Source organism: Aptenodytes patagonicus, chromosome 4 (genome assembly GCF_965638725.1).
Source record: "Aptenodytes patagonicus chromosome 4, bAptPat1.pri.cur, whole genome shotgun sequence".
Lineage (NCBI taxonomy): Eukaryota > Metazoa > Chordata > Aves > Sphenisciformes > Spheniscidae > Aptenodytes > Aptenodytes patagonicus.
In genome coordinates, this window is record NC_134952.1 from 17,094,865 (window position 1) to 17,121,999 (window position 27,135).

A 27,135-nucleotide genomic window follows, 5' to 3' on the forward strand; every position below is an offset into this window, starting at 1 on the left:
TCTGACATCTGGACAGGAATTTTGTGGCACGCTCTTTCACTACATGCTATGTTTTCATAGTGCAAGAGAAACAAGAAAATGAATTCTTTTCCATTCTCCTGTTCCTCGTGTATCCAGCAATGTCAAGGTCACCCACAACCCAGACCTGCCAGCCATCTCCGCTGAAATCCCTTAAGCATGTTAAGCACATGTCTGCCAGTCCCTGCCCCCTCACGCAGTGCATTCAGCACTGATGCTCACAGTGCAGGCTTCATGCTTGCTCACAGCGCTGGCTTCATGCTCACCCACAGTGCTGGCTGCATGCTCACCCACTGCTATCCCCACCTCCAAAGCCTCCTGTCTCACTGCCCACAAACAGAAATGAAGCTTAGTTCAGCAAGAAGACAGAAAATGCGAAGCAGAGTCTGGTGAAGCATCTTAATGTAACATATCCTTTAGGTAGTCGCTGGGTGCCTTCCATTTTCAGACCACTGTAAACAGCTTTTTGAGTTTTTTGCTCTTGATGAGATGGGAATACTGCACGGTACAGAAGCATCCATTACTGTCAGCACTGTCATGTCTGGCTTGGGATGAGAATTTTTACCAAGCAGAAAACACTTTTCAGCACTTCCTTAGGGTGGGCAAACTGAACTCATCTACATTTCTCTCGAGGTTTATGCTACTGTTGATTCCCTTAGAAATCCTTTTGTCCCCAGGTGTCACACACTTAATTCTGGTATTTCAAGAAAATAAAAGCTATCTTTATTTATTGATGAGCACTCTCATCACAGATCCAGCTAGGCTCCTGTTAACTAACATATTAAATTGGCATTGAGAACAAATAAATATTTAATTTGAAATTTTGTTTGGAGTGCCTGGGAAGCTACAAGCTAGTACTTGAAATGCAGATGTCAATTTTTTATCATCATTATTATAGACTTAAAGATGACACACATTTTTTTAGACCAGAGTGTTCCGGCCTAGAATTAAGTAGGAAGACTACTACTACTACTACTTTCACAACCACATGCCATGTGCTTTAGTAGCCTCATATAGACAAGACACATTGACGCCAAGGTATGCCAAGCTGGCTGCATTGAAAACTACTTTTAAAATACGTTTTAAACCTAGACAGAAGCATAGATTCTGGGCATGATAAGTCAATTCATGGTAAGTGGCATGCTGCCACAGTTGCATAGTTCGATCCCAGCAACAGTCCTGTTTGAAATAGGTTTTGGTATTTCTGTATTTCACTTCACTCTGAAATGCAGACCTGCACATATTTATTAACACTTGCTAACAGTGCATCTTGAATTTTAATCTGCACTGAATATGGTCAGCCCTTTCTATTATTATGAGTTTTAGAAAGTGATGCTTAAATTAAAAAAAAGGTGCTTTAAAAGGTGACGCCTTGTACTGTAACTGTGCTGAAGGGGAAAGTGCAGCAGTTGTATTTCAAGTTTTATCTCCTGCTCTTCAACTGCTCATTCTGAAATGGCAAATAAGTTAAGCAGCTTTAGAAAGAAGATAAGCTTATACCTCAACTTCTAGCTGAGTAGAGGACAAAGGTATAACAACAAAAATAAACAAATACAGAGATCTCTCACACACTAGAACCATCGAAACAGCTAGTAGCTCTGTTCCTTGACATTTGGCTCCACAGTTAAAAACTGAGGAGTAATATTCTAAAACACCATTAAGTATTAGTGGTTACTGAACTACAAAAAGGAAAATAAAGTATTAGCCTGACTTATTGTATAAGCAATTTAATAAAAGACTTTTATTTCAGGAAATAATATGCATTACACCAGCTCTGAGACATTTTATGTGAAAAGAATTTTAGGTTTTAGTCTCATTTACTACTGAGAACAGCACTTCTGCTTGAAAAACCATATTCTCATAAACAAAATTTCACTTCGCATTATGAGCTATTTACATCATCTTACTGAAGTCTTTAAATACACATCGCTAACCCCCTTTAAATCAAAATACTTACTGTTTAGGTCAGAGAGTGCTTTATCTTTAGTTGTGTTGTACTGGCTCACCAAATAGTCAATTTGCTGAAAAGAAGATGATAAAAAACTTACTAAAATAATTGGAAAAAAGTAATGCTTTTAAATAATGAGTCAAACTGCCACTTTGAAACAATCAAAATATTTCTGCAAACCCCCAAAATCCTGGTTCTCTACTGTTTTCAGTTAACTAAGTATTTTAAAACCTTGCTTGGCAGAACTGCATGTAATAAAAGACGTGTTTAATTGGAAAATCTACTTAATTGGAACATCTCTGGGGTAAATGATTCCTCTTAAAAGTGTTAAGTAGCAGGAACTGTGGCCTTATGAAGGCTTTAGGTCAATCAGGCCAATAAGGTTTTGCATGTCTTCACCTCTGTTATTTGATTTTTCTAGTGGCTTTAGTTTCTCCTTCACAGAGAGACATGTGGCAAGTTGATGGGGTGGTAATTTTGAAGCAATTCACCAACCAGACTGGCTTGTATTTGGTCAGCCTCTCAGAGCTTTTCTTGGAGAAAGTAGCTGGCTGCTCTGTCTTAATGCAAATGGTTTTCCTTACCCCCAGGTGGATTTGGCTCAGTCACAACTTGGGCTCTACCAAGACACCATAACAATATGAAACAGCAACTTAGTTATCACCAGATCCTGGGTTTGGACAAAAGGCTGTCAAAGAACCATCCCAAGTGGAAATCTCGCTGTACTAATTTTGAAAAGACAATAAAAAAAACCTTCGATGATTTCTGCATGTTTAAAATAATGCATTACGATTCCTACCCCAATTGAGTTAAAGTAATGTAAAGGTTAACACACTTGACAAATGGGGTTCCAATTTTAAACGTGACTCAAACGTGTACCAAAGTTTATCTGGCTTGCAGTCTCAAACCTTCCATGGAGTAAATAAAAAAAAAAACAACAAAAAACAACCAGACAAAAAACTACCCTCAAACCAACCTACCGATCATACAGCAGTGGATATAATTAAATGACAAAGTATGAGGCAGACCTCCTTTTTCTAAAAAAGGAGAAAAAAAAATTGAGAGTTTCTTACTAAGAAGGCTGTAGGAATATTTTTGTTTGCTTGTTTGTTTTGTCTTCCTAGGCTAACCTGAGGACTGAAATATTGCAGGGCTGCAGATTTTGCATTGTCTCCAGCGTCACAGACAAAAGGCGATTCTGTGTAACTAACAGTGTTATCACTCAATACTCATAGTCTGCAAATCTTCTGACACGAGCTCTTAACGTGACTTCTTTTTACAAATCCTTTTATATGCTGTACACCTCATACTGATGAGTCAAGGACATCAGTTAGGATTTCAGAGCTTTATAGCCAATTAGTTGGATTCTACAACTTTTTCAAGAACCTGAAGCCCTTCTCCTATCCTTAAGAAATTCTTACAAATGTGTGTATATGTGATATCCATGTACCTTGTCTGTCAAAATGACTTAGAAGATATATCTGATGACTGCATCATTAAGTGCCATCAAGTCTAAAAAAGAAAAATTCATAATCCTGCACAGAAACTGAAAACCTACTGCCTAACTGAGACTTTGAGGAACCCCCCGGCACAAATGTTCAAGTACTGAATTTAAAAGTGTCAGGAAGTCAGGCATCTTTATTAGCTTTTTAGCTAGCGTCTATTTTTTGTCTTTATTAAGATAGCTACTTCTACATAACAGATTTTCCACTCAGACGTTTCCCGTTGTTGGCACTCAGCATGCTGTGAAGGGGAGTCTAGTGGTTTCTGATGCAACTGGACTACATCTTTCTGTGCCCTGAGTCAGCTCCAGACTGACAAAAGGCACTCTGTTTCAAGAGAGACTGTTGGTATCACCTCTGCTTCCTGCCATATACCTCCATCACCAAATCATCACAACACCATGCGCAAACGAGTAATTGTATAGTGAACAACTCCAGATATGGAGACATTTAATGGCATCCCCGAGGTGTCTCCTGTTCTCATACAGTCCTGTGAGCAGAAAAACAGCTCACAGGTCATGGGAGCCCAGAGTTACTGTGACTGGGATGCTACCACACTTGTGGATCCCAGATAATTGTGTGAATTCCACCTATTTCTAATTTATGGGTCACGTGCAAGTAAAACAGATTAATTTAACTAAATTTAATTAATTAAAATTAATGAAAGCCAAGATAACAGGACCATTGGACTTTTTTTCTTCCTAATCCATAAAGAATTGAAATTTGTACATGGGAAAGTTTACAAGTCTTCCTTACTAGCATTTCTTTTTTTTCTTTCAATGCAAAAAAGGTATGCAGAGGACTGCTTTTGGGACTTTAAGGAAAGTTTGAAAGTAGAAAGGAGAGAATCCTTCCTGTTCGGTATGGTACAGTATGACACTGGTTTAAAGAAAAAACAGTCAAAAATACTTCTGGAAAAGAAGTTATCGTAGCTCACTCCCAGAGCACATACAAGTACGTTCAAAATACAAGGAAACAGGAAAGAGCAACAAGGAATTCAAGTTTTCATGCAATATCTCTTTTTTTATATGTATTCCTTTTAAAACCGTATTTTTTCCAAATTATTTGCCCTCTGCTAGCTACCTACACTAGTTCAGTAGGAGGAAAAGGGCCTACAAGCATCATTGTAGCATACTCCAGGAGTACAGCTCAAAAGTTGCTCAAAGAATGCTGATCCATCACAATCACTCCCAAACATTTACTGCTATATGAAAATGTCTTACCTTGCATCATTTATTCTACTTCATGAGACTGACACACAAAGAATAAACAAATACTGCAGGTGTGATTTATACCAAATAGAAAGAAACAATTATTTTCTCCAATACTTCTTACTTGCACCTCTTCCCTCCCACCCCCGTTCCCCATAAACAAAAAATTCTTTACCGCTGGAGTGTCGTTAAGGAAAATTTTCAGATCTTTAAAATTACTGTTAAGCAGTTTCTTTGCTCCTCGGACTTGGTTAGTTAAATGCTGGTTGGCAGCATATGCACAGAGCACTCCAACGCTACAAAAAAAATACAGATAATAGGTATTTCTTTATTACTGTAAATGCCCATTCTGACATACAGAATCACAAAATTACAGCAAAAAAAGTCAACGTTATCAAAACAAAGGTCTCCAGAAATTTACACACTCTCTTTTTCTTACTACAAGTTTTCACATGTACCATGAGGCAGAGTAGAGGAATTAGCCATAAGGTCCAATATTGTACTACTAATTCAAAAAAAGAAGGGAAAAAGCAATGTTAACCCAAAGTCTTCAGAAGTTATTAATGTACAGCTACCTATCCGTTTGCATCGATACTGTCAGAAAATGTCTATAGCCTAGGTAAATTCTATGAGACTTACAAACGTTAAGCTCTTTTACAAGTATCATTAACCTTGACGCAGCTACAAGCAAGTACTCATAAAATAACTGTAAAAAGAAATATTTTACGTTTGAAAACTTCGGCAACATTTACTCGTAACGGCCCAATTTATTTACATAATTGCACAGATCTTTTAAAAGCACAAGAACAGTCCCTATTAACGCTAAAATAATATATAAGCATTTCCTGATAGTAAGACAGAAGGTGGAAAGTGAGCTAGACTTCCAGTCAGCACTACTGCTGATTATTTTCTATTTGATCATTCCCCATTGTAAAATTCTAATCACAGCATGGCAGATCTGCACAAACAGTAAGTAAAAAGGCAATTACAAGTCCCATGAGAGGCTTCAAAAGCTCTCTTTAGGATCCTTAGTTTTTTGTTTAGTTTAGGTGTAAAATAGACTTAAACAGAAGGATGACTTTTTGTTTTTAAACATCTCACATTCACAACAGCTAACCTTTCAGACAAGCACCAGTAAAATCATGAGTAACCACCAGAATGGTAATAGCCTCAAAAGCAGGCTGACTACAAACCCACCTGATGGGACTAACTTTCCACAGACGTAACTGGTAGCACAGATCCACTCAACACAGGCAGGACACATCCCCAAAGGGCAAACACTGTCTAGAGGCTGCAGTCAGGTGCATTACAGGGAATTCCTGGATGGCACATTTGTTCAGTCTCTTATTTTGCATTGTAGTACAACAAATCAATAGTAGAGAGGCAGCACCCTGAAAGGCCATTATGGACATCCAAATGACAGGAGAAGGGAGTCACTAACACAAATGGTACTGTATTCCTCCCAGACTGTCAAACTTCCTGAGTTGGGGTGTCAAGAAGACCTAAATACTAATATTCTTAAATAAGACTTAGAGAAAACCCATACCAGGCTCCCTACTGGGCAAAATATATATAGTAAGTATAATTCTTGCTCCAAAGAATGTATGTTCAAAGGAAGCCATAATACAGCCACATAAATGAGAAATGAGATGGTGGGAAGCAAATGGGTACCTAGAATAATATGATTTGCATATCCTGGCAAGCATATCCTGGCAAGACAGGAGCAAACACCCTGATGATGCTCGTCTCCTCTTATCAGTGATCCAAAACCAAACCTTCATCTTTATTTTGTCTTTCCCAAACAAGGTAAAGGCTTGTTCTCCCGGTAAAACTGGTCTCAAGTACAAGAATTTTTGCTGCTCTGACGAATACTCTCAGTAGGAAAATTCTGATTTCAGAGCATGATACGGGGAGAGATGGCAAGACTATATGCCACAGGTGCTGGTCTATTAGGATTGCTTCACTAACATTTTTCTTAATATCCAAAAAAATTCAGAACAGGATGACAGAGTTTGACATAAAGATGTTGCTTCTCTACCCACAATTTCACAGCTGTGTCTTCAAAACTGGCTATTAACTACCTTCCTAGAAGTCACTAATGAACAAAGGGACACCAACATTTATCTTACTACTTTAACTAACAGCAAACGCCATAGTTTTATTTCCACTATGACCAACACTCAAGCAGCCATTACCAATCAGCTACCACCCATGGAATGAGAACTCAGAATGCATAAAACGCCAAGAAACTGAGTAACTTTCAACATAAGGAGAAGTAAGCAGTTTCATTTTGGACACCTGCAATGTATTATTTCTTTTCACTCTACAGTGATGGCAATTGTTTTTAAAACTTTTTTTTTTTTTTAAATCAGAAGACAAACTATCTCAAGCTACCAGGAAAAGTAAACATTTGTATATCACACTGAGGTTCGGAGTTTATAACATCATCCTTGTTCTTTGGACAGCCAGTGGTTTTATGTCCTTTCAACGTTATGCTCACAGAGCAGAAAGGTCAATTGGAAGCTAACAAAACAGTACTTTGTAAGAGTTGAGCACAATAATTTTTCTCTTCAGTCTCCTAAATGGAAGGAGTGGGAGGAACCAAGATAGCGGAGATGCTTTAAGCAGAAAAGGCACTTGGAACAATTGTGACTACATTCCGAATGTAACTAAACAAATACACAGCATGAGAGAGGAAAAATCTATTTACTATATAACTGAGCCTTGAGTCAACATTCAATAAGCAGCTACAAGGAGAGAGGCATAAAGCAGGGAAAAAAAGGACAAGCCTTTTCTGTAACAGATTAGAGAACTGTTTAAACAGTCTCTTCGGGAATCAGATATTCCACACACAATTTCTTGTCAGGTTTCACAGACCGATATAAATGTTACTAATCCAGTTGCAGGGGAAGACCCAAGCTTTTCCTTCAGCTGTGCTTGAAAAAAATTTCAAGTCACACAGAAACCCTGAACAGACTTACATACTAGGGAAATGCCACCTTCCTCACTACTGGCTAATGAATTTAAGAAAAGAATGGGCTAGAGCTTTCTGTACCAACTTTTTCACCAATTCTTTCAGATAATGTCGATTCCCAGGTTCTGAACAACAAGCATTACCAATCTCGCAAAGCCAAGAGGCCTTCTATGAAGCCTGCATGAGGTACTTGCCAAGATAACAAGTACCATTCCCTTCCTTCAGACTTGGCTTTCCCTAGCTTCATACACAATAACGTAAGTTCTTTCTTGAAGTTGTGGATAACACAAGCTCTCTTGGAAGGACAGAAACCTGACTATGTATTTTTGCATCTAATAGCCAGGACACTTTCTATCACCAATATTATATTTGGTATTGCAATGTACGCTTTCCTAAAAATCAAATGTCCCTTCCTTGTCTTTATGATGTAGAGGAATTAATGAAATTACATTTCTTTCCCAGAGAAAGTGTGTGTTTGCCTAAGCTTGCAGATGACTAGGAAATAAAACAAAATAGCAGCTCTCTGTCGCTAAACTCTCAGTTAACCTTTGAAGAAAAGCACATAATTGTTTTAATGATAAATTTGGAATATCAAACCTACTCAGCTACTTATTTGACAGATTATTTCTACATCCTGTGCTCTTTAGCAATAGAATCCTACTTTGTATGACAACATTCTTGTATAAAACCTGTTGTAAGGGACGAGGCCCACGTGTCTGTGCTGTAAGCACAGACAATGCCCCAGGGAAAGCTCCAGAAGCCAGCCACGGGCAGGGGCCCGGTGTCACTCTCCTTCACTGACTAATGTCTCAGCCACTCCTGGAGCTGGGGTGAGAGAAGACTCTAGAAACCTTGGGCTGGGGCCAATAAATAGGGGCGCACGTGAGCCCCCGGGGGCACTCTCTCTCTCCGCACCGACCCCCCCCCCCCTGTTGGCAGGTCCGACGCTGGATCCAGGACTGGTGATTTCTTTGTCTCTCTCTCTCTCTACTTCTTTCCTGCTGCTCAGCTCTCTCTCTTTTTCCTTCTCCTTCTTGCTCTCCGTTTTGGTGTTGTTAAGTAATACAAGGCCTACCTCAACTCACCACAAAGCCGCTTAGCTTGTGATATATATCAAGACATAGAGGGTTGATGCTTATAGAAGTGTTTGTGCCATTAAATTTGGAGTTTGTTTTTTGGACCTGAGTGCTATTTCACCTTAATCCACACCGAGGGGATTTGCGGATCTTAGTCACTCTCCCCTTCCCGCAGGTGGGGCGTGACACCTGTGAATTACCAAAACCACTACATGTATTTCTGACTCAATCTACCAAAGAAATATATCAAACACAAAATGCATCTACTGGAAATGACACACTTAAGGCCTATTCATTTTAATGTAAACAACTGTGTATGTAATCCCAAGACTTTTGACTTGCTTCTTATACCTCTCCTTGAGGAAAGCATACTTCCCATGTATGCCTCACCTTCAGAGAGCACATCTAGGTAGAACTTTTTTTTTAATTAAAAAAAAAAAAATCTGTCATCTTTGTGTTTCCTTTACATATTATCCCAGTAAACTTAGTATTAAAACCTCATCCTAATTACCAGAACACTGTATCAGTGGAAAAGTGAGACGAAATAATGTTCCTCATGAGTAAAATCTACTAGCTGAAATCTTCTGAAATCTACATTACCAGCATATATATGTCAGTGTGAACTTGTATGCTGACACATCGAAAAGCCATCCCCATGTTACTGAGTTTTCAAGAGTTGTTGCCTATATACACACAATCTACTGCAAGCTCCGTGTTCGGCATCTTTCCCCTACTAATAGTCTCTACCATGCAGTTGACTTGTCTTTCCCAGCCAAGGAAAGATAGCTTGGACCTGTCTTTCCATGCCAAGGACTGGAAAGAAAAAAAAAAAAAAAGAAAAAAAGAAAAAAAAATCAGAAAAGGCTCATGTTTCCTGCTCTTCAAAGTTCTGGTCCATTGACTGAGAGGATCCCAGAACAGCTGGCATTGCAAGAGAGATGGAGAGAAGATGCAGAACACACACTTAGATGGTACATCCTGAAGAAGTCCATCCCCTAGAAATCCTTCCTGTTCCCTCCAGCAGCTGTCTGCACGTACGTTCCACTGGAGGGCCTTTAAAGCAAAGCTCCACTGGCAGAGATGTGGGTTCAGGGTACTCTGATGGATGCGTGCCTTGTTAAATGCATCTTCTGAAGTGGCACAGCACTTGGTGAAGGAGTCTACAGTGTTCCAGTCACCTGGCAGGGGTTTGGGAGACATACTCCCAAAGGAGGCCCCCAGTGCTGCGTGAACTTTAAACTATACCTGAACAATGAAAGGACCCACCTTAGCGATTTCATGGCACGTCTTGATATAACCCTGTATTAGTGGAGATCATTCAAGTTTTTGTTCTTTTGGCTCTGTCTGCAAGTAGCCATAAGCATTTTACTTGCACAGGACTAAACTATTTTGATTATTGTCACAGCTTATGTATGCAGCTGTGGCACAGTCCTTGACATGTGTGGGTTTGGGAAGAACAACTACAGGTAAATCCTCCACCTAGGCTGAAATTGCGTGGTAACTTGGGGGAAAAGCAGAGAATAAATCCACAAGGAGACTTAGTCTGAGCACAGTATAAGAAATAGAGAAACAGTTGTAAGTAAATCTCAGGCTTTCTCCAGTTTTTTTTGTTGGGGTAATGGCTACCAACAAGACTGTCCTTTTGTGTTTCAGTGTATCAGTAAGCAAGCTGACATGGGCTTAAATAAATCCAGGTATAGCATCTTCTTTTCCCTTGTGAAAGACGATCCAGGACAGGCAGCAGAATCCTGCTTTGTACGGAGGTGTACTGGAGAACTAAGCACTCGGGCAGGCAGGGGTCAGTAATATTAGCCCTGTAAAGTCCTATCTTGCCTTGCACAGCACTCTCAGCATTAAAGACTTAGCCAAGGAGTTGTGTGAGATTATCTCCACCTGTGGAAACCTGCAGACAGAGCTCAGGCCGACCCCTCCCTTAGGGTAAGCATCTGATACTCCTGATGTCTTATACAAAAGGAAAAAAAAAAAAAGGGATGAGTTAAAGAGGCAGTTTCCCTAGTTCTGGAAAGCATGTTACTAGGGATCACTTATCTCCCAGTCATGACCTGGGAAGAAGCATTTGCCAATGTTGGGTATGCTTAATACCACAAGTATACCTGGCAACAAATGCACAAGTTAAAGAGACCAACAAGGGGGACAATCTTTTAATTTCTCTGCTGACAGGCAACATTCCTCAGCCATTATAACCAGAATGTAGTGCCCTGCAACACAGTATCCTGCAACATGGTGTAAATATCTTTACATAGCTGGCAATCTCTGTGAGCTACCTTCAGTTTCGGCATGCTGAGAGGTAATTTAATAACTTACTTTCTTTGAGGCACCACTGTACTATGAAGAACTTTAGTTCTGTCATCATGGCAGGGATGCACCTATCACCTACAATACCATTCGGCTTTCTGGTCTTCAGAATACTTAAGTGTCATGTTTGTTAGTAATACCTGGGAGAAAAGAGCACGTTCCCATACCTGGTATCAGCGTGGTCTACATTTGAGCATAGGGAAGGTCTCAATTTGTCATGACAAACAGTAGTAAAAAGAAAGAAAATTCTAGATTACAGTGAAGTGACAAAGTCCCACCTGCCTGAACAGTCACACAGTATAGATCAAAAGACTTGATTTTTTTTTTTTTAATATAAATACAAAATAAGGATTGTAGGCAGGTGAAAATATGAAGAAGTTGAAGGAAAATAAAAAACCTGAAAGCAAACAATGTATTTTGAAAGCATCTACAGGGAAAAGAAAAGTCTGCATTGTAGTTCCTCATCACCCGTTACACACCCAGCACAGAACAGGAGTACGCTCCTAACACTAATAGCGCAAAAATGTCTCCAAACTCCAGGCTTTTACAGTGAGTGCATGCATGGTTTAAACAACTCGGTGCCATTATTTTGAACTAATAAGAAAATCTGGAGGACAGCAAATACTGAAGGAGGTCACACAATTGCTTTTCTCACCACTACTACACTATCAAGAACAAAGCGGTATGTTGTACCTCAAGTTCTCTATGGGATGGTAATTGAACATCAGGACACAGTATCTTATGTTTGTAAGTTTAATGTAACATTCTGCAATTGCCATTTTGAGACTGGCAAAAACTTCATTTGCCAAATTCAAGCTTAATTTTTTTTTTTTTCGTTTCACACCTACATTCCTCTCAAGTGAGTACATAGTGACCTGTGGATAGCAATGGTAGCAGCATTTTTATAACGCAGTCACATTTTCTTTAATAAGCAGTAATATTACTTAGTCTAGTAAAATAATTTTTGCACCTGTAGGCTAATACAGTAACATTATTTGCCATATGACACTGAAAAATTAGTGCTATACCAAGCTTCATATTGTTCTCTTTATTACACTTGCCTTATTATAAAAGAAGCAACAAAAAGAAATGTTGCAAAACAGCTCCTCTGACAGTCAGCATTTTTCTTCTGTCTTTGATGCATTTCCCCACCACAGTTGTCACAGCAACGACACATACAGAAGCAAAGTCCCACAAGAGGCAGTAACAAAATAAGTAGCAATCCCAAGGCTGCAGAGACTATAAAACCGATTTCATAGTAGATGGCCTGTAATTCAGACAAAAATAGTGGTAATAGCAGATATCACACAGTAACTGCAATCAATATAGAGCAAATAATTAAAAAAATCAAACTACAGACTAAACCATCTACTAAGTTACCAAGGTTATGGACTTGGTGTATTTTATCAATAATTGACAACTTTTCTAACAAAAAGATACATAACATTGTAGATACTGATAGCTAATAATTATTTAGCTAGAATATTGGCTAGGTAAACTACAGGAGTAAGCACTAAGAGAAATATGCTCACAACAAACAAATGTGAATTGATGGAGTTGAAATAGGTTAAAAATGAACACATTTGATTTCCCAGACGACAAATTTGCTGTTTCTCACATCTGTTTCCAAAAAGACTCCACAAATGTCAGCAAGGCTGACTAGATCAACACTTCATCTGGGAGGGGGAAGGGAGGCTTAGCTTGTTCTCCTTTTTAATCAGTTGTGAGTGTAAGGATTCGTATGAACTGCAAACGGAAGTACTTCACTGGATGATCGATTGCAATGGCAGAGGTTTCTCCAAACTGCTGAAGTAAAAACTACTTAGGGACTGAAAAACATGAAGGAGTGGATTTTAAGCTCCCTCAGGTAAAGACATTTATTCTGCTGCCAAACAGCAAAGCAGCAGCAACTAAAAGGACGCTTTCAAAAGCTGGAAGGAGTGAAAGGGAATGATGCAATGCAATACCCTAACTAGCTTTTACGCTGGAAGCAGTACAAGTGCCCCAGGACCAAGAAGCTGCGCCAGGCAGCCCTGGCACAGCCCCACGCAAGGCGACGTGGCTTCCAGGGGACAAGCTGCGAGCTGGCCATGCTGTTTCCCTGTGCTGTGAAGACAAGCCTACACATCCAGAACTGGATCGGGCAGGTGTCTGCACACAGAGGTAGACAGCACGGTGTGGGCATGCCCCAGTGGTCCTTCTTCCCTGATAAATCTCTTTTCTCCTTTCCTTTCCCAATTTTAGGAGAACTAATTCTCACACTAGTACTTTGAGTCCTCTTCTGTTTTACTAATCTGCCAGCACAAGGGCAACTTGGCAGTAAAAGGATGAAATTGAGGCTGTGTATTGTCCTGCAAAGTAAGTTACAATTTCTCACAAGCTATCAATCATGCTCCAGTTCTAGCTTTGCTGATGCCCTTCCTCACAATCCCTCATTACCAGCTGATCCAAATACAGCAACCATCACCATTAGCAGAGTTGCAAATTTCTGACCTAATTACCAATTCTAGGATGAAACCTATTTTTTTTATTATTAACTGCTGGTTAAAAGCTGTTATCCCTTCTGAAGAATACAAACTAGATGCCTGGAAGAAGAGCTTGGCTAGATTTTGCGAAAGAATTACCGTTTTCTAGTTAGCTGAACACTTCAGAAATTATTTGACAACAAATTTTAAAATAGGTTAGATGGAAAAACACATTTTAAATAACATTAAAAATAGATATGGATGTTTTAATAGAACTAGTGTATACAGACATGGTTAGTTTCTTTTCAAAGCTGTACATCTACCATAAGACATTACCTGAAGAGTCAGGACAACATTTTCTGGCTGTGGAAGTCAAAACAAATGGAGAAGGTGTATAATACACAGGCAGCATGCACAAAAACAAGTCACATGAATAATGAATAATTAACCATGACCAAAACAACTAACACACAGAAACAATAATAAAAAGCCACTAAAGTAAAATAATGCACAGAAGCGCCATTAAATAATTATGGAAAATTATTTACAACAAAATACATAGCAGATAATTTCTGGTTTCCTTGGTAACGGAAAGGATTCTAGGATTTGTCCAACAAGTATTTCCACCTTAAAACAACAACAGACCAGTTATTTCTACACTGAGCATCTGTTTCATATAATTCCCAACACATATAATTCCCAACACATCTCACAGAATAGAAGGCCAGAGATTGCATTACTTTGTGGTTTAGCGATTTCTTCATGAATTCCACCTGTCATAACTGACCTATGATATTCCTGACTAACTTTTTCTTTTCAACGCTTATTTTATTTTGGCATAAAAGCAGCAGCTTTACTATCAGTTTTTGGACCTTAACACATTACACACAAAATTCACCCTCACTTTTAACTAATTATGTAGAGGTTTATTTTAAACTACTAGAAAGTAAAAAAGAAAAGGCATTCAATAAAGACTGAAGAAGTCTATTTATCAGGTTCTTAAGAGATTTCTTACCTGTAATTTCAGAAAAACACTGAAAACTAAATATCCAATGACAGGAATTTCAGAAGAACCCAATTTCCCCTTTGTTTCCACAATGGAAATAGAATTTTTTGTATTTTTCCCCTTCATCTCTGTGTGACAAGTATTATTCATGATAATGCTTTCCCCTTTCTCATAAGCAGAAGAGAACAGGAAAGCAGACAAGCCAAAGACAGCAAGACCCCTCAACCCAAAGCCTGATGTGTGAAAATCAAAAACGTTCTCAAGTTTTAGGAAATTTTTTTCAGCATCACACACATCTTTATGAAACTTCTCCTGTACAATATGCTTAGAATGTTCAAAATCATATTTGGTACTATACTTTTAATGGGAGGAAAACAAATGCTTACCCTCCCTTAAAAATCTGGTACCAAGTATGATTTTGAACGTTTTAAGCAAGCACGTCTCCCAGCAGAAGTAAAGCAATGGCAACAGCAGCGAGCTGGCTCGCCCTGAGCAGTCATGACAGCTGCGCTCAGCTGCTGGGCTGTCCTGGCAGATTGCTGTCCCTGACAGGGGACAGGGAGACGTCGATGGTAAGAGTCCAACTGGGAACACAGGGACATGCAGCACAGAAGTGGGAAGGGCCTCCTGGGTCACTAACACAGTCTACAAATAGGTTAAAAAAGAAAGCTAGAGCAACAACAGTAGAAATTTAACAGGATAAATATCAGAACCAGATTTCCTGTTCTCGCTACTGAAGGGCTGTTCCCAGCACTTGGTGAACTAGTGAGTCTTCTTACATGGATGTACACATGGCCCATTTCTGCCCCTTTGCTTCTGTGATAGCACCATCTTTTGCCCAAATAGCAGTTTTTTCTTCATGGTGTTTCCTCTCCATATATATTTAAAAGGAGTAATCACCCCCCTTATTGATTATTTTGCTAAGCTAAGCAAACTCTTCCAGTCTCCTCTGAAGACCTGTGTGTTTCCCAGATCATCCTAATACACACTTGCTGAACCCATCCTACTCCGAGTTCATTATCCCTGAATTTGAGTGATCAAAACCACAGGCAACATTTCTAACTACATACCCGCACCCTTCAGTGACATTCAGACTTCCCTATCCTCAATGGAAGTTCCTCCAGGGGCACATCTACAGCCATGCTGGCCTCTTCACAGCTACCTCTCATTGATGCTTCTATCTTCTGAGGGACTGTCTACTTGTCTTGATATATTTTCCTTTTCCAAATTTGTTTTAAAGTTTTGCATTGTATTCAGGTCAAAATTAGGACCTATAAATGGCCTATATCTGTTTTACTTCCTGAGCCCACCTAATATTGTATTGCTACCCTATAATCACACAGTATTTTAACAAGTGTCTCCACTACACAGGATTACAGCTGTCATTAGTCTCAAATTTCTCATGACTTACATACTAATGACTAAATACTATACTCGCACCCATGTATACCACCTATGGTCTAACGGTTTTGTCCAAAGACTCTGCCAAGCAAGTCCACCCTACATTCCTCCCTGGGTGTGCAGGCACAATCTGTGATGCACCACTCTCACAGAGCCCCACCAAACAAGCATACGGGATCAGCAAGAGTCACTTGATGCAGCATAACAGCAATACCCACACACTCGGATGTCATGCAGAGGTTATGAAGCTACTGGAGCAATAGGTTCATTGTCGGAAAGGCATGGAAGCACAAGGCTTTCCCCCTTCAAATCCCAAGATCATTCAGGTCATCCTGATTCAAGGCGATAGCTCAGTGCCTGTATGCCAAGTTCCACACTCCTCTTCCTGACACGTACACCTTACTGCAGGGACTACAAGCAAGTAGCTCACACAAAGTAACATGTCCACTGTGTGGGCCTGGTTAAGGTTCTTATTGCAGGCGCTCAACCTGTGACACTGCTTCAAAGATGGGGTACTGTCCTTGAGAACAGCCTAAAATCAGATCCACACTATGTTCTATCTTCTCTTGCTACCAAGTACCCTATGAATTTCAACTGTTACAGGATAATCACAAACCTAAAGAGAGAATGGAAAATATCCTTGATGTGATTAGCACACTACGTAAACTAAAATATACTTTATAAGTAGGCTATGGAAACTTTGTTTTACAAAGGCACCAGAACCAGCATATAAATTCAGCTTTTTGAGGACAATAGCTGAAGCTAACATGAGACCTGAGCAGTAATGGTTCTCTCTAAGCATTTTTAAATAAAAGCAGAATTTTTCAATACAAAGAGAGCCTTCAATCTTTGTGCAACAGACACCACAATCACATTACAGCTGGAATTTATAAGTGAGCCTTAACTATGTGTAGCTTCTTTACAGTGGCTTATGAAATTTTCTTTGTAATATTTTTTGAAAGGTTTTGGTCCCAGATTTTGTATGAAACCATCATACACATCATTCACAAATTTCATTCCTGCATCCTGTTGTTATAGCTTTAAAATACTATTTCCTATTTCAGAAACAAAACTGAATTTCAAAGTCATTGTTTTCATTATTTTATGCAGATAGACATAGACAATTTACCTTTTGATAATCATCCTGTGTATTTCCAAACTTCTGCTGTGCTAGTTTTCTGATGAGATCTGAAAATAAGCAAGAATATTCCAGAGTTTTAAACAACATAAACAATAAAAACAGGGGAAAGAGGATGATATGAATTCTACTGTTAGGTAGGCAAGACAAAATTAAGAACAGACACCAACAGGATAGGCAAGCACGTAAGTGTTTCCGTAAACCTGTCTAGTAACAACATTTTTAACCCAATGTATATTTTATGAGCTCACAGGAAGATATCCAGGTTATCTGCCAATTAATCAATTCCTGCTGAAAGACAGTTAAGGTTTTTCCGAGGTCATCCTCTGTACCGTACCATCATCATTAAAAGTGAATCCCAAACTTATCAATTACTTGGACAGCTTCAGGTATCAGCTTTGCTTCATGTTTATGTCCAGTACATACATGCATGCATATATATACACGCACACGTATATGGAATTAGATAGCTAATGTGTAAAACAAGTATGTTAACGATGACTTCTTGACTGAATGGTACAAGGAAGAGTCCCTTATTCTTGCCAACATTATCCCAATTTTATTTTTCTTTTTTCTTTTCTTTTTTTTTTTTGTCTCTGGACCAACAGACTTTGCATGAGAGTATGCAACACCACCAAAACAAATCAGAAAGCCTAACATGTGCCAACCTACTGTGCGTGCAGCTCCATCTAACACCCTCATTTCTAACTAACTCATAATATAGACAAAATACAGTAACTACCAAAAAAAGAAAGTAGGAATTTAACACAAATAGTGCCACTTAACATTATAAGTATCATTTCACCACACCATTTTTTCAATAAACACCAGCACCTGCAATGAATGGATCATCTTTTTGGGACATCACCAGCCTACCCTTATCGGGGTTTTGTCAACCCTATGGGAACTGTGGCTCCCGACCATTTCTGTGACAACCTGCACTTGAAGAGGGGCACCCTAGCTCTTCAGACCCTCTGCCTCAGAGGGGCATCAGCGGCTCTGGGTATGCTCCATGCTAGGTTGTATAAAAGCAGCAGCATTTGGATGTTTGGGAGGACTGGCTGAACTTTTGGCCTCCTCTGAGGAAAAGGAAACACATTAGGAAGGAGCACACTACACCTCAAGGAGGAACACTCTGCCCCACATGTTCATACAGAGCTGCACTTCATGGTACTATTGCCCTGTTGTTAGTCTCCCCATATGCAACTGAACATACTTAAGAGAAACCTCCCATAAGTCACCTACCCTGTGGATCAATAAAAGACCTGTAGATTCAAAACTGACTGTTCACCTCCCAAAAAATCCAAGCCCTCTCAGAATTTATTGTAGCACTCATGAAATATGTTCAGTGAGTTCACAGGGGCTGACATCTCATGCCTTTCTAATCCCGCACGTGGCTCAGGAAAACAAACCCCTAAGCTAACAGCGCCCATAGTCCTCCCTCCCCAACACCCTGCAGAGGGAGCATGGACTCGACTGATCTGCAAGCTAAAGAGATCCTGAAAAGTTCCTTGCAGAAAACTGTGCCCAAGGAAAGAAAACACACAACAGCGAGGCAACAAGTGCTGTTTCAAGGAAGGTACTCCCTGCAAGGAAGCTGCAGCCAGCAAGACTGCCAATTAAAAAAAAAAAAAAAAAACAAAAAACAAAATCTGTTAACATATCACAGGAGTGTCAAGCTGCAAATCATCCACAGATGGGAAGTATATTCTAGAACGCAGAAAGAATGCTAGCAGTAGATGATCAAGGACTCTGTACGGTGAGACAACCTCATTTTGGAAAGACCATACATATACTAGAAGATAAGGCTGAATCCCATAGTAAAAGAAGTAAACCCAAAACATACATAGAATAAGCACTCAGGAAGAACAAGAGTTACGATCCCTGCAAATCCTTTCAAGCTCTGAACTTTGAGAGGAGACCGCTGAAGGAAAGGCACACACCACTACATGGGCAACACACAACTGATCCACCGCTGCAGCTGTGAGACATCTCGCACACTGGGACCAGCAGAGTCCTCCCTGTATCGAGGCCATCCCCAGGCAGCATCCGTGTTTCTTGGGGAGTTTCAGCGGCAAGGAAGTATACAGCCAAGTGAGGCAGAACTGCGCAAACCCCAAAAATGTAATTCACACTGGCTGTTAGACATTTTTCTTCATCAGAGGCAACATTTCTTTCTTCTTGTTTGTATCTATATACCCACCAAGTAAGTATCTTTAAGAAACACTGGTGCATAAAAAACATAATGCAATGAATTTTCTCTACGGCTAGATGCCTTTTAGCAAGCAGAAGAAAAGGGCTAAAATAACCCTCATTTACATATTTATTCAACCATTTAGCATTGTGTGACAACACACCTCAGAACAGCCGCTAAAGAGAAATTTCTACTAACTTTAATCAGAATGCGATGGGAAGGAAGAAAAAGGAAGAGCTTCTGTGATCCTCAGTGGCATGAAGCGGTACAGACCGTCTGCGTGCAGGCAGTCAAACATGGGAGCTGACTGCCCCAGGACCTTGTGGCATCACCCTCCTTGCTGCTACTCCAAAGCCAAGCAGGAGAGGCCCCAGCAACCTCCCCTTACTTCCAGGCTGCTCCTAACTCGGACGTTCATCTTGCTTTGGAAAAGGGTTGGACCTGCTGACCTGCAGAGGTCCCTTCTGTTCTAAATTATTCCAAAGTTATCCTACAATCATGCTGACTTTTTATTGTAAATTATTTAATGGAGGAGTGAAAGCACTGCCAGGAAGCATGCAAGAAAGCTAAATTTTATTACTGACAAAAGCTTCCTTTGATACATTTCCTACTGTCGGGAATCAGTACAAGAAAAAGTTTTAAAAGCATTAGCCCTTCCTGTTAAATAAAAGTTGAAAGTTTTTACCCGTTCTTCTAGCTGTCTGTCCCCATCAAATAAAACAAAAAAAACATTTTACATCGTTTTACATACATCTATACACACATATATATTTATGGACATCTTATGCATATGTGTATGCATATATAAAACTACTCAAGAGAAACAGAGGATGGTTGAGGCTGAAAGAGACCCCCCCGAGATCATCCAGTCCAACCTCCCGGCTCAGCGCAGTCACTCACCGCAGGTTACTCAGGGCCATGTCCAGTCAGGTTTTGAGTATCTCCAAGGAGAACATTCAATAATTAAAAAAAAAAAAAACCCTCAAAACTGCTCTGATTACTTGCTCAGAATGTTCCCGATTCACAGTTTTTATTTATACTGTTTCCATAATTTATAGCCTGCCAGCCAAAAAAAAAAAAAAAAAAAGACAGAAATCAACCTGAATACACTATGACAAACTGATGCAGAAAACAGCATTTTCAATGCGTTTTTGAAATTTAGAGGCTCTAAAGCCTGTTCATCAGAAACTAAAACACCTTTAGGTTTATAATAAAAAAGAAAGCCTGAAAATAGGTACAAAAAGTTCCCACATGGATTGAGTAAGTTAAATAGTGAGAATAATACAGGTTTCATACATAGCACAATAGCCAGTATTACACAGCCCATTTTTTCCCTTAATTTTCTGGAATGTGAGATTTCCCTGCTGAATAAAGATTTACTACTTATATTACTTTGTAGTGATTTTTTAGAAGTAACGTGAAGCTTCAGGGTGGTTTTCTCACCAGGCAGCACACAGTGATTGACCAGTCTTTGCCATGAATTTACTATTTCAATAGCTTTCAGTATCAACTGGATGAGGCATATTCCCAGTCAATTCATTTCAAATGAAATGTGGAACTCATATATATTCCCATAAAAAAAATAATTCTGGCTATAACTGCATGTGAGATTACCTGCAGTTACTCACCCATGCATCTGTAAGCACAAACTTGCCTTAATGGTTTTGCAGAATCAAGAATCTCCCTATTAGGTTTTACGCACATTGACAGCAATCACGGTTACTACTGCAGCGCTAAGGGTTACGCAGGGGAACATCCTGTGCCAGGTACTGTGTAAACACACGCATCATGTTTTCAGGTATGGCTACACTGCTCACTGTAGCACAGTGAAGAGACATCTCAGCTCACATTTAATTCAGTCTGTGTTTTGGTTTGCTTTTCTGAAGCACCTTTCCTCCCTAGCTAGAACGTCTCATCTCTAGCATTCAAGTAAGTTTTTATCTAAAATTGAACTAAGGTAACTCCACATGACTCTCTTCTGCATTATTGGTAGAGTACCATCTTGAGGCTGAGGCTGATTTCTGTTTCAAATATAAAAGCGCTAGGAAGGTGTGATAAAAAGCAGTGTCCTCTATTTTCAAATTAATGGGATTACTTCTGAAATCTCGCTTGACCAGCTGCGCACATTGTTTCACAGGACCAGTAATCCAAGGCTTTAGCACAGAACACAATTTATCACTGGGGTTAAAGAGATTTACCTTGTGAGGCTCATTTACACAGCTAATTACATTACTACTTTGCTCTGTCTCCTTCCTGTTCTCATCACACATGCGAAATGCCATCTGCCCTAGTAAATCTAACTAGCCAGATGAACTGTTAATTTACCAATGCAATTTGTGATGAAATATTAAGCACCTCTGAGAAGGCCCAGTTAAGAAAACATAATCACCAACTCCTGCATTGCACACGTATTGTGTACATACACTCAGTATCTCATTGCCCAGACGAGAAAATGAGGTTAGCACTAGGCTTGCTTCTTATAACTGCTCTACAGAAAGGGATAGCAAAAATAACAGAGATTTAAAAATAAGATGTCTGGCTATTAAGTACCAACATAAATTAGTTACAAATTCTTCTGCCAAGAAAGCTTTTCAAATCTAGGTGACAGGAAAACAGTTGGAGTAAAACCTTTGTGAATGCTATGCTTCTTCTTCAAACAACTCCGTTGAGCCTGTTCAGTTATAGTGCAATTCCAGCATTAATCAAATTATGCCAGAAATTAAGTGATCTTTTCATGCATAATATATTAGGCTTCTATTCTGAAAAGGACTTCAAGCAAACCAATAAGAACCATGACTGAAGCATTCATGCCATACTGAATGGAGATTTTTCAGAACAACAGGGGAGAATTACATAGATAATATACACGATAAATTAATAACTGCTTTAATGCTATCTCATTCTGACGCATATCATAGTATTTCATCCCATTCCCCTTCATCTATAATAGTCAATGGACTACACGCACACTGAACAGTTCAGCATCTCTCTGAATGTGAGTCAGTTTGACCACATTTAGTGTCATAAATAAGTAGCAATAATTAGTCTGAAATTAATGAATTAAAATGACTTCAAGCTTGTTTTTTTACCTCTCTAATTATGACTCAGACTAATAAAGAACTCTTGCAAGTCCAAGAAAACCAGGAAAGCTATATTAGCCTTTCAGACTTATCATCAGAGATAAAAATCTTTCAGGTATCTTATAGCAAGTTTTACCGCAAGTTCACTTTATTGACATTTTAAAATACTTGCTTTGACTTGAGTGGAGCTTTGGTTGCTTCCCCAAAGTTAGAAAGCCTCTAGCCAGTAGCCTTTACTATGGTCAGATTCAGCTCCCATTGAAGATATCTCCTTCACCAGGTAACCCAGGGTCCTCCTCTTTACTGCCACATAACTACCTAACAGCTCTGCTCACTCTTACTGACCCTAATCGCACAGCGATCACTTGGCTCTGGTTCCACTGCAGAGCGAGGTGAGAGCTCAGTAATGTTGATGGCTGAAGAATCCATCATGCACATTGATGCAGAGACTGCAGAGAGGCTCCCGCCGCATTGCTCACCCCGAGCAGTCTGTCCTCTTTCCGCAGGGCAAGAAGAAAACTCACTCTGTAGGCCAAGCGGGAAGTCTGAGAGGTGGGGAGATAATCCCACTTCCCACACAATAAGAGACCACTTTAGTCCACAGATGAGGAGTCTAATCCATGCATTCAGATAATCTAGACTTCCTTTCCAACTCCAGATTCAGAAGGTTCACTCCCCCCCTCTTCACAATGTCTCCCTTAGGCAGACCTGGGCCGTAACCCTTGTCCCCAAACTAAGAAAAAAACCAGCGTTCTCATAAATTCTCCCCACAACTTTCAGGCAAGCTATCTCTCTTTACGATTCCCAGTTTTTTTACCTTGAGTTACTGGGAACATCGGCCTGGTTCAGCTTCCACCCTCCTGCTCCTCACAAGAGGCCATTCTGGCCTTCTTCCCTTCAAGCACAACTCCTGAGTGACACTTACCTTCCCTCATTTCTGAAGCCCATACACAAGACCACCTATTTACACTACAGAGATGGTGAAAGGAAATTCCCTGTTCAATCACCTGTTTATTCACCTGCATTAAAGAAATAATGTGCAAAAACCATAACCTTAAACCATCAGCCATGCCTTTGGACAAGAAAAAAGGCAAGTAAGAAAGGAACCTTGCTGCTGTACCTCACCACTGACATGCAAAATAAAGCCCTAGAACCTGTTTTTCTACACTGGCTGGAAGAACTTGTTTGAATGGAGATAAAAAACAACAAATACATACTAAATTTCTTAAGTATTTTAACTTCTCATCTCATCTGCTATGGTGATCTGCTTTTTCACCCTCTTCTGCCTTCATTTTGCTGTTTCCTCTCATCAACATAATCGTCATCCATTCCCATTCTCTGACTCCACGTTCTTTAATTACATGTTGATCAAAAGCAAGAGAAATACACTTATCCTACAGTACTCTGGCTTGGTCTTAAAATCCAGCAACACACAATATGACACAAGCAAAAAAAAGTAAATGCATTTTTAAGGTCTCAGCAGACTTGTAAAGCACATACTGATTTATTCATAGTTTATGATTACTGATTTATTCATATTCATAGGAGTATCCGGGAGTGTGAGAGGGAGATAGATTGGTGGAGCCGCACCCTACCGTCCCTGAGGCAGAGGCAGCAGGAGGAGGCTCCGCGAGAAGCAGAGGATCCCCTGCCTTCTTGCCACCAGGTAGAAAGAGGGGACCTAAGCGACGGGGGGGGGTGGAAACGGGTCCCTGCTCGGCGTGCCAGGCGAACCCCTGCCCGGCCTCCCTCACCTTCCCGGTTGCCTTTACACAACAGATATGGGGCCCTGGAACTTGAGGGCGAGGCAAGCGAGGATGTAGACGAAGGTCCATCCAGGGGGTCGCCTAGGGTGAGGCAGTCAGCCCCATGCATTACGACTGCTGCTGCTAAGAAAAAAAGGAGGGTAATTGTCATAGGCGATTCCCTTCTGAGGGGAACAGAGGGCCCGATATGCCGACCGGACCCGTCCCACAGGGAAGTCTGCTGCCTCCCTGGGGCCCGGGTCAGAGACATCACTAGGAAGCTCCCTGGTCTGGTACGGCCTTCTGATTACTACCCGCTGCTGGTTATACAGGCTGGCAGTGATGAGGTTGCAGAGAGAAGTCCTGCAGCGATCAAAAGGGACTTCAGGGCACTGGGGCGACTGGTTCAAGGATCGGGAGCACAGGTAGTGTTTTCCTCTATCCCTACAGTGGCAGGGAAGGATACTGAAAGGAGCAGGAAAACACACCTGATCAACAGGTGGCTCAAGGGCTGGTGCCATCGACAGAATTTTGGTTTTTTTGATCATGGGGAGGTTTACACGGCACCGGGCCTGCTGGTGACAGACGGAGTCCAGCTGTCTCACAAGGGAAAAAGGATCATGGCTCATGAATTGGCAGGGCTCATTGAGAGGGCTTTAAACTAGGTTTGAAGGGGGAAGGGGATAAAACCAGGCTCGCTAGAGATGAGCAGAGGGGTGGCGTGCCGATGCCGGGGGCAAAATCGATAGCCCAGCTCAAGTGCATCTACACCAATGCACGCAGCATGGGCGGCAAGCAGGAGGAGCTGGAAGCCATTGTGCAGCGGGAGAGATATGACTTAGTCGCCCTCACAGAAACATGGTGGGGTGACTCTCATGACTGGAGTGCTGCAATGGATGGCTACAGACTCTTCAGAAGGGACAGGCGAGGAAGGAGAGGCGGTGGGGTGGCCCTGTATGTTAGAGAGTTTTTCGATTGTATAGAGCTCAACGACTGTGATGATGGTACAGTTGAGTGTCTATGGGTAAGGATGAGGGGGAAGGCCAACGAGGCAGATATCCTGCTGGGAGTCTGTTATAGACCACCCAACCAGGATGAAGGGGCGGATGAAGCGTTCTATAAGCGGCTGGCAGAAGTTTCTCAATCGCTAGCCCTTGTTCTCGTGGGGGACTTCAACTTCCCGGACGTCTGCTGGAAATACAACACGGCAGAGAGGAAGCAGTCTAGGAGGTTCCTGGAGTGTGTGGAAGACAACTTCCTGACACAGCTGGTAAGTGAGCCTACTAGGGGAGGTGCCTCGCTCGACCTGCTGTTTACAAACAGAGAAGGACTGGTGGGAGATGTGGTGGTCGGAGGCCGTCTTGGGCTTAGCGACCATGAAATGACAGAATTCTCCATTCTTGGTGAAGTAAGAAGGGGGGGCAGCAAAACCACAACCATGGACTTCCGGAGGGCGGACTTTGGCCTGTTCAGGACGCTGGTTGAGAGAGTCCCTTGGGAGACGGTCCTGAAGGGTAAAGGGGTCCAGGAAGGCTGGACGTTCTTCAAGAAGGAAGTCTTAAAGGCGCAGGAGCAGGCTGTCCCTGTACGCCGTAAGAAGAATGGGCGGGGAAGACGACCGGCCTGGCTGAATGGGGAGCTCTTGCTGGGACTCAGGAAAAAAAGGAGAGTTTACCGCTTGTGGAAGAAGGGGCAGGCGACTCAAGAAGAGTACAGGGATCTTGTTAGGTCGTGCAGAGAGGAAATGAGAAAGGCAAAAGCCCAGCTAGAACGCAATCTGGCCGCTCTAGTTAAAGACAACAAAAAAAGTTTTTACAAATATATTAATGACAAGAAGAGAGCCAAGGAGAATCTCCATCCTTTATTGGATGCGGGGGGGAACATTGTCACCGAGGATGAGGAAAAGGCTGAGGTACTCAATGCCTTCTTTGCCTCAGTCTTTAACAGGCAGACCAGTTATCCTCAGGGTACTCGGCCCCCCGAGCTGGAAGACGGGGACGGCGAGCAGGATGAACCCCCCGTAATCCAGGAGGAAGCAGTCAATGATCTGCTACGCCACCTGGACACTCACAAGTCTATGGGGCCGGATGGGATCCACCCGAGAGTGCTGAGGGAGCTGGCGGAGGTGCTCGCCAAGCCACTCTCCATCATTTATCAGCAGTCCTGGTTAACGGGGGAGGTCCCGGAAGACTGGAGGCTTGCCAATGTGACGCCCATCCACAAGAAGGGCCGGAAGGAGGATCCGGGGAACTACAGGCCTGTCAGCCTGACCTCGGTGCTGGGGAAGATTATGGAGCGGTTCATCTTGAGGGCGCTCACAAGGCATGAGTGGGACAACCAGGGGATCCGGCCTAGCCAGCACGGGTTCATGAGAGGCAGGTCCTGCTTGACCAACCTGATCTCCTTCTATGACCAGGTGACCCGCCTAGTGGATGAGGGAAAGGCTGTGGATATGGTCTACCTGGACTTCAGCAAGGCCTTTGACACCGTCTCCCACAGCATTCTCCTCGAGAAGCTGGCGGCTCACGGCTTAGACAGGTGGACTCTGCGCTGGGTCAAAAACTGGCTGGATGGCCGGGCCCAGAGAGTTGTGGTGAATGGAGTTCAATCCAGTTGGCGGCCGGTCACGAGCGGTGTTCCCCAGGGCTCAGTACTGGGGCCGGTCTTGTTTAATATCTTTATTGATGATCTGGATGAGAGGATTGAGTGCACCCTCAGTAAGTTTGCAGACGACACCAAGTTGGGCGGGAGTGTTGATCTGCTCGAGGGTAGGAAGGCTCTGCAGAGGGACCTGGACAGGCTGGATGGATGGGCCCAGGCCAACTGTATGAGGTTCAACAAGGACAAGTGCCGGGTCCTGCACTTGGGCCACAACAACCCCATGCAGCGCTACAGGCTTGGGGAAGAGTCGCTGGAAAGCTGCCTGGCAGAAAAGGACCTGGGGGTGTTGGTCAACAGCCGGCTGAACATGAGCCGGCAGTGTGCCCAGGCGGCCAAGAAGGCCAATGGCATCCTGGCCTGTATCAGAAATAGCGTGGCCAGTAGGAGTAGGGAAGTGATC

General features: G+C 41.6%; 1 protein-coding gene across 10 annotated transcripts in view; it reads right to left on the reverse strand.

Annotated features, from left to right (window-relative positions):
• Positions 1 to 27,135, reverse strand: part of PROM1 (prominin 1) — a 72,177-nt gene that overhangs the window by 25,044 nt on the left and 19,998 nt on the right. For 7 of the 10 annotated variants that reach the window (XM_076335975.1, XM_076335978.1, XM_076335969.1 and 4 more), the window contains exons 3-7: positions 17,047 to 17,105; positions 13,847 to 13,873; positions 12,107 to 12,312; positions 4,855 to 4,975; positions 1,976 to 2,039 (exon numbers count right to left, since the gene is read on the reverse strand). In XM_076335975.1, the coding sequence (XP_076192090.1) occupies positions 1,976 to 2,039; positions 4,855 to 4,975; positions 12,107 to 12,312; positions 13,847 to 13,873; positions 17,047 to 17,105 (477 nt within the window). The remainder of the gene's footprint in view (positions 1 to 1,975; positions 2,040 to 4,854; positions 4,976 to 12,106; positions 12,313 to 13,846; positions 13,874 to 17,046; positions 17,106 to 27,135) is intronic. The other 3 variants (XM_076335972.1, XM_076335977.1, XM_076335973.1) reach the window with 1 other exon arrangement.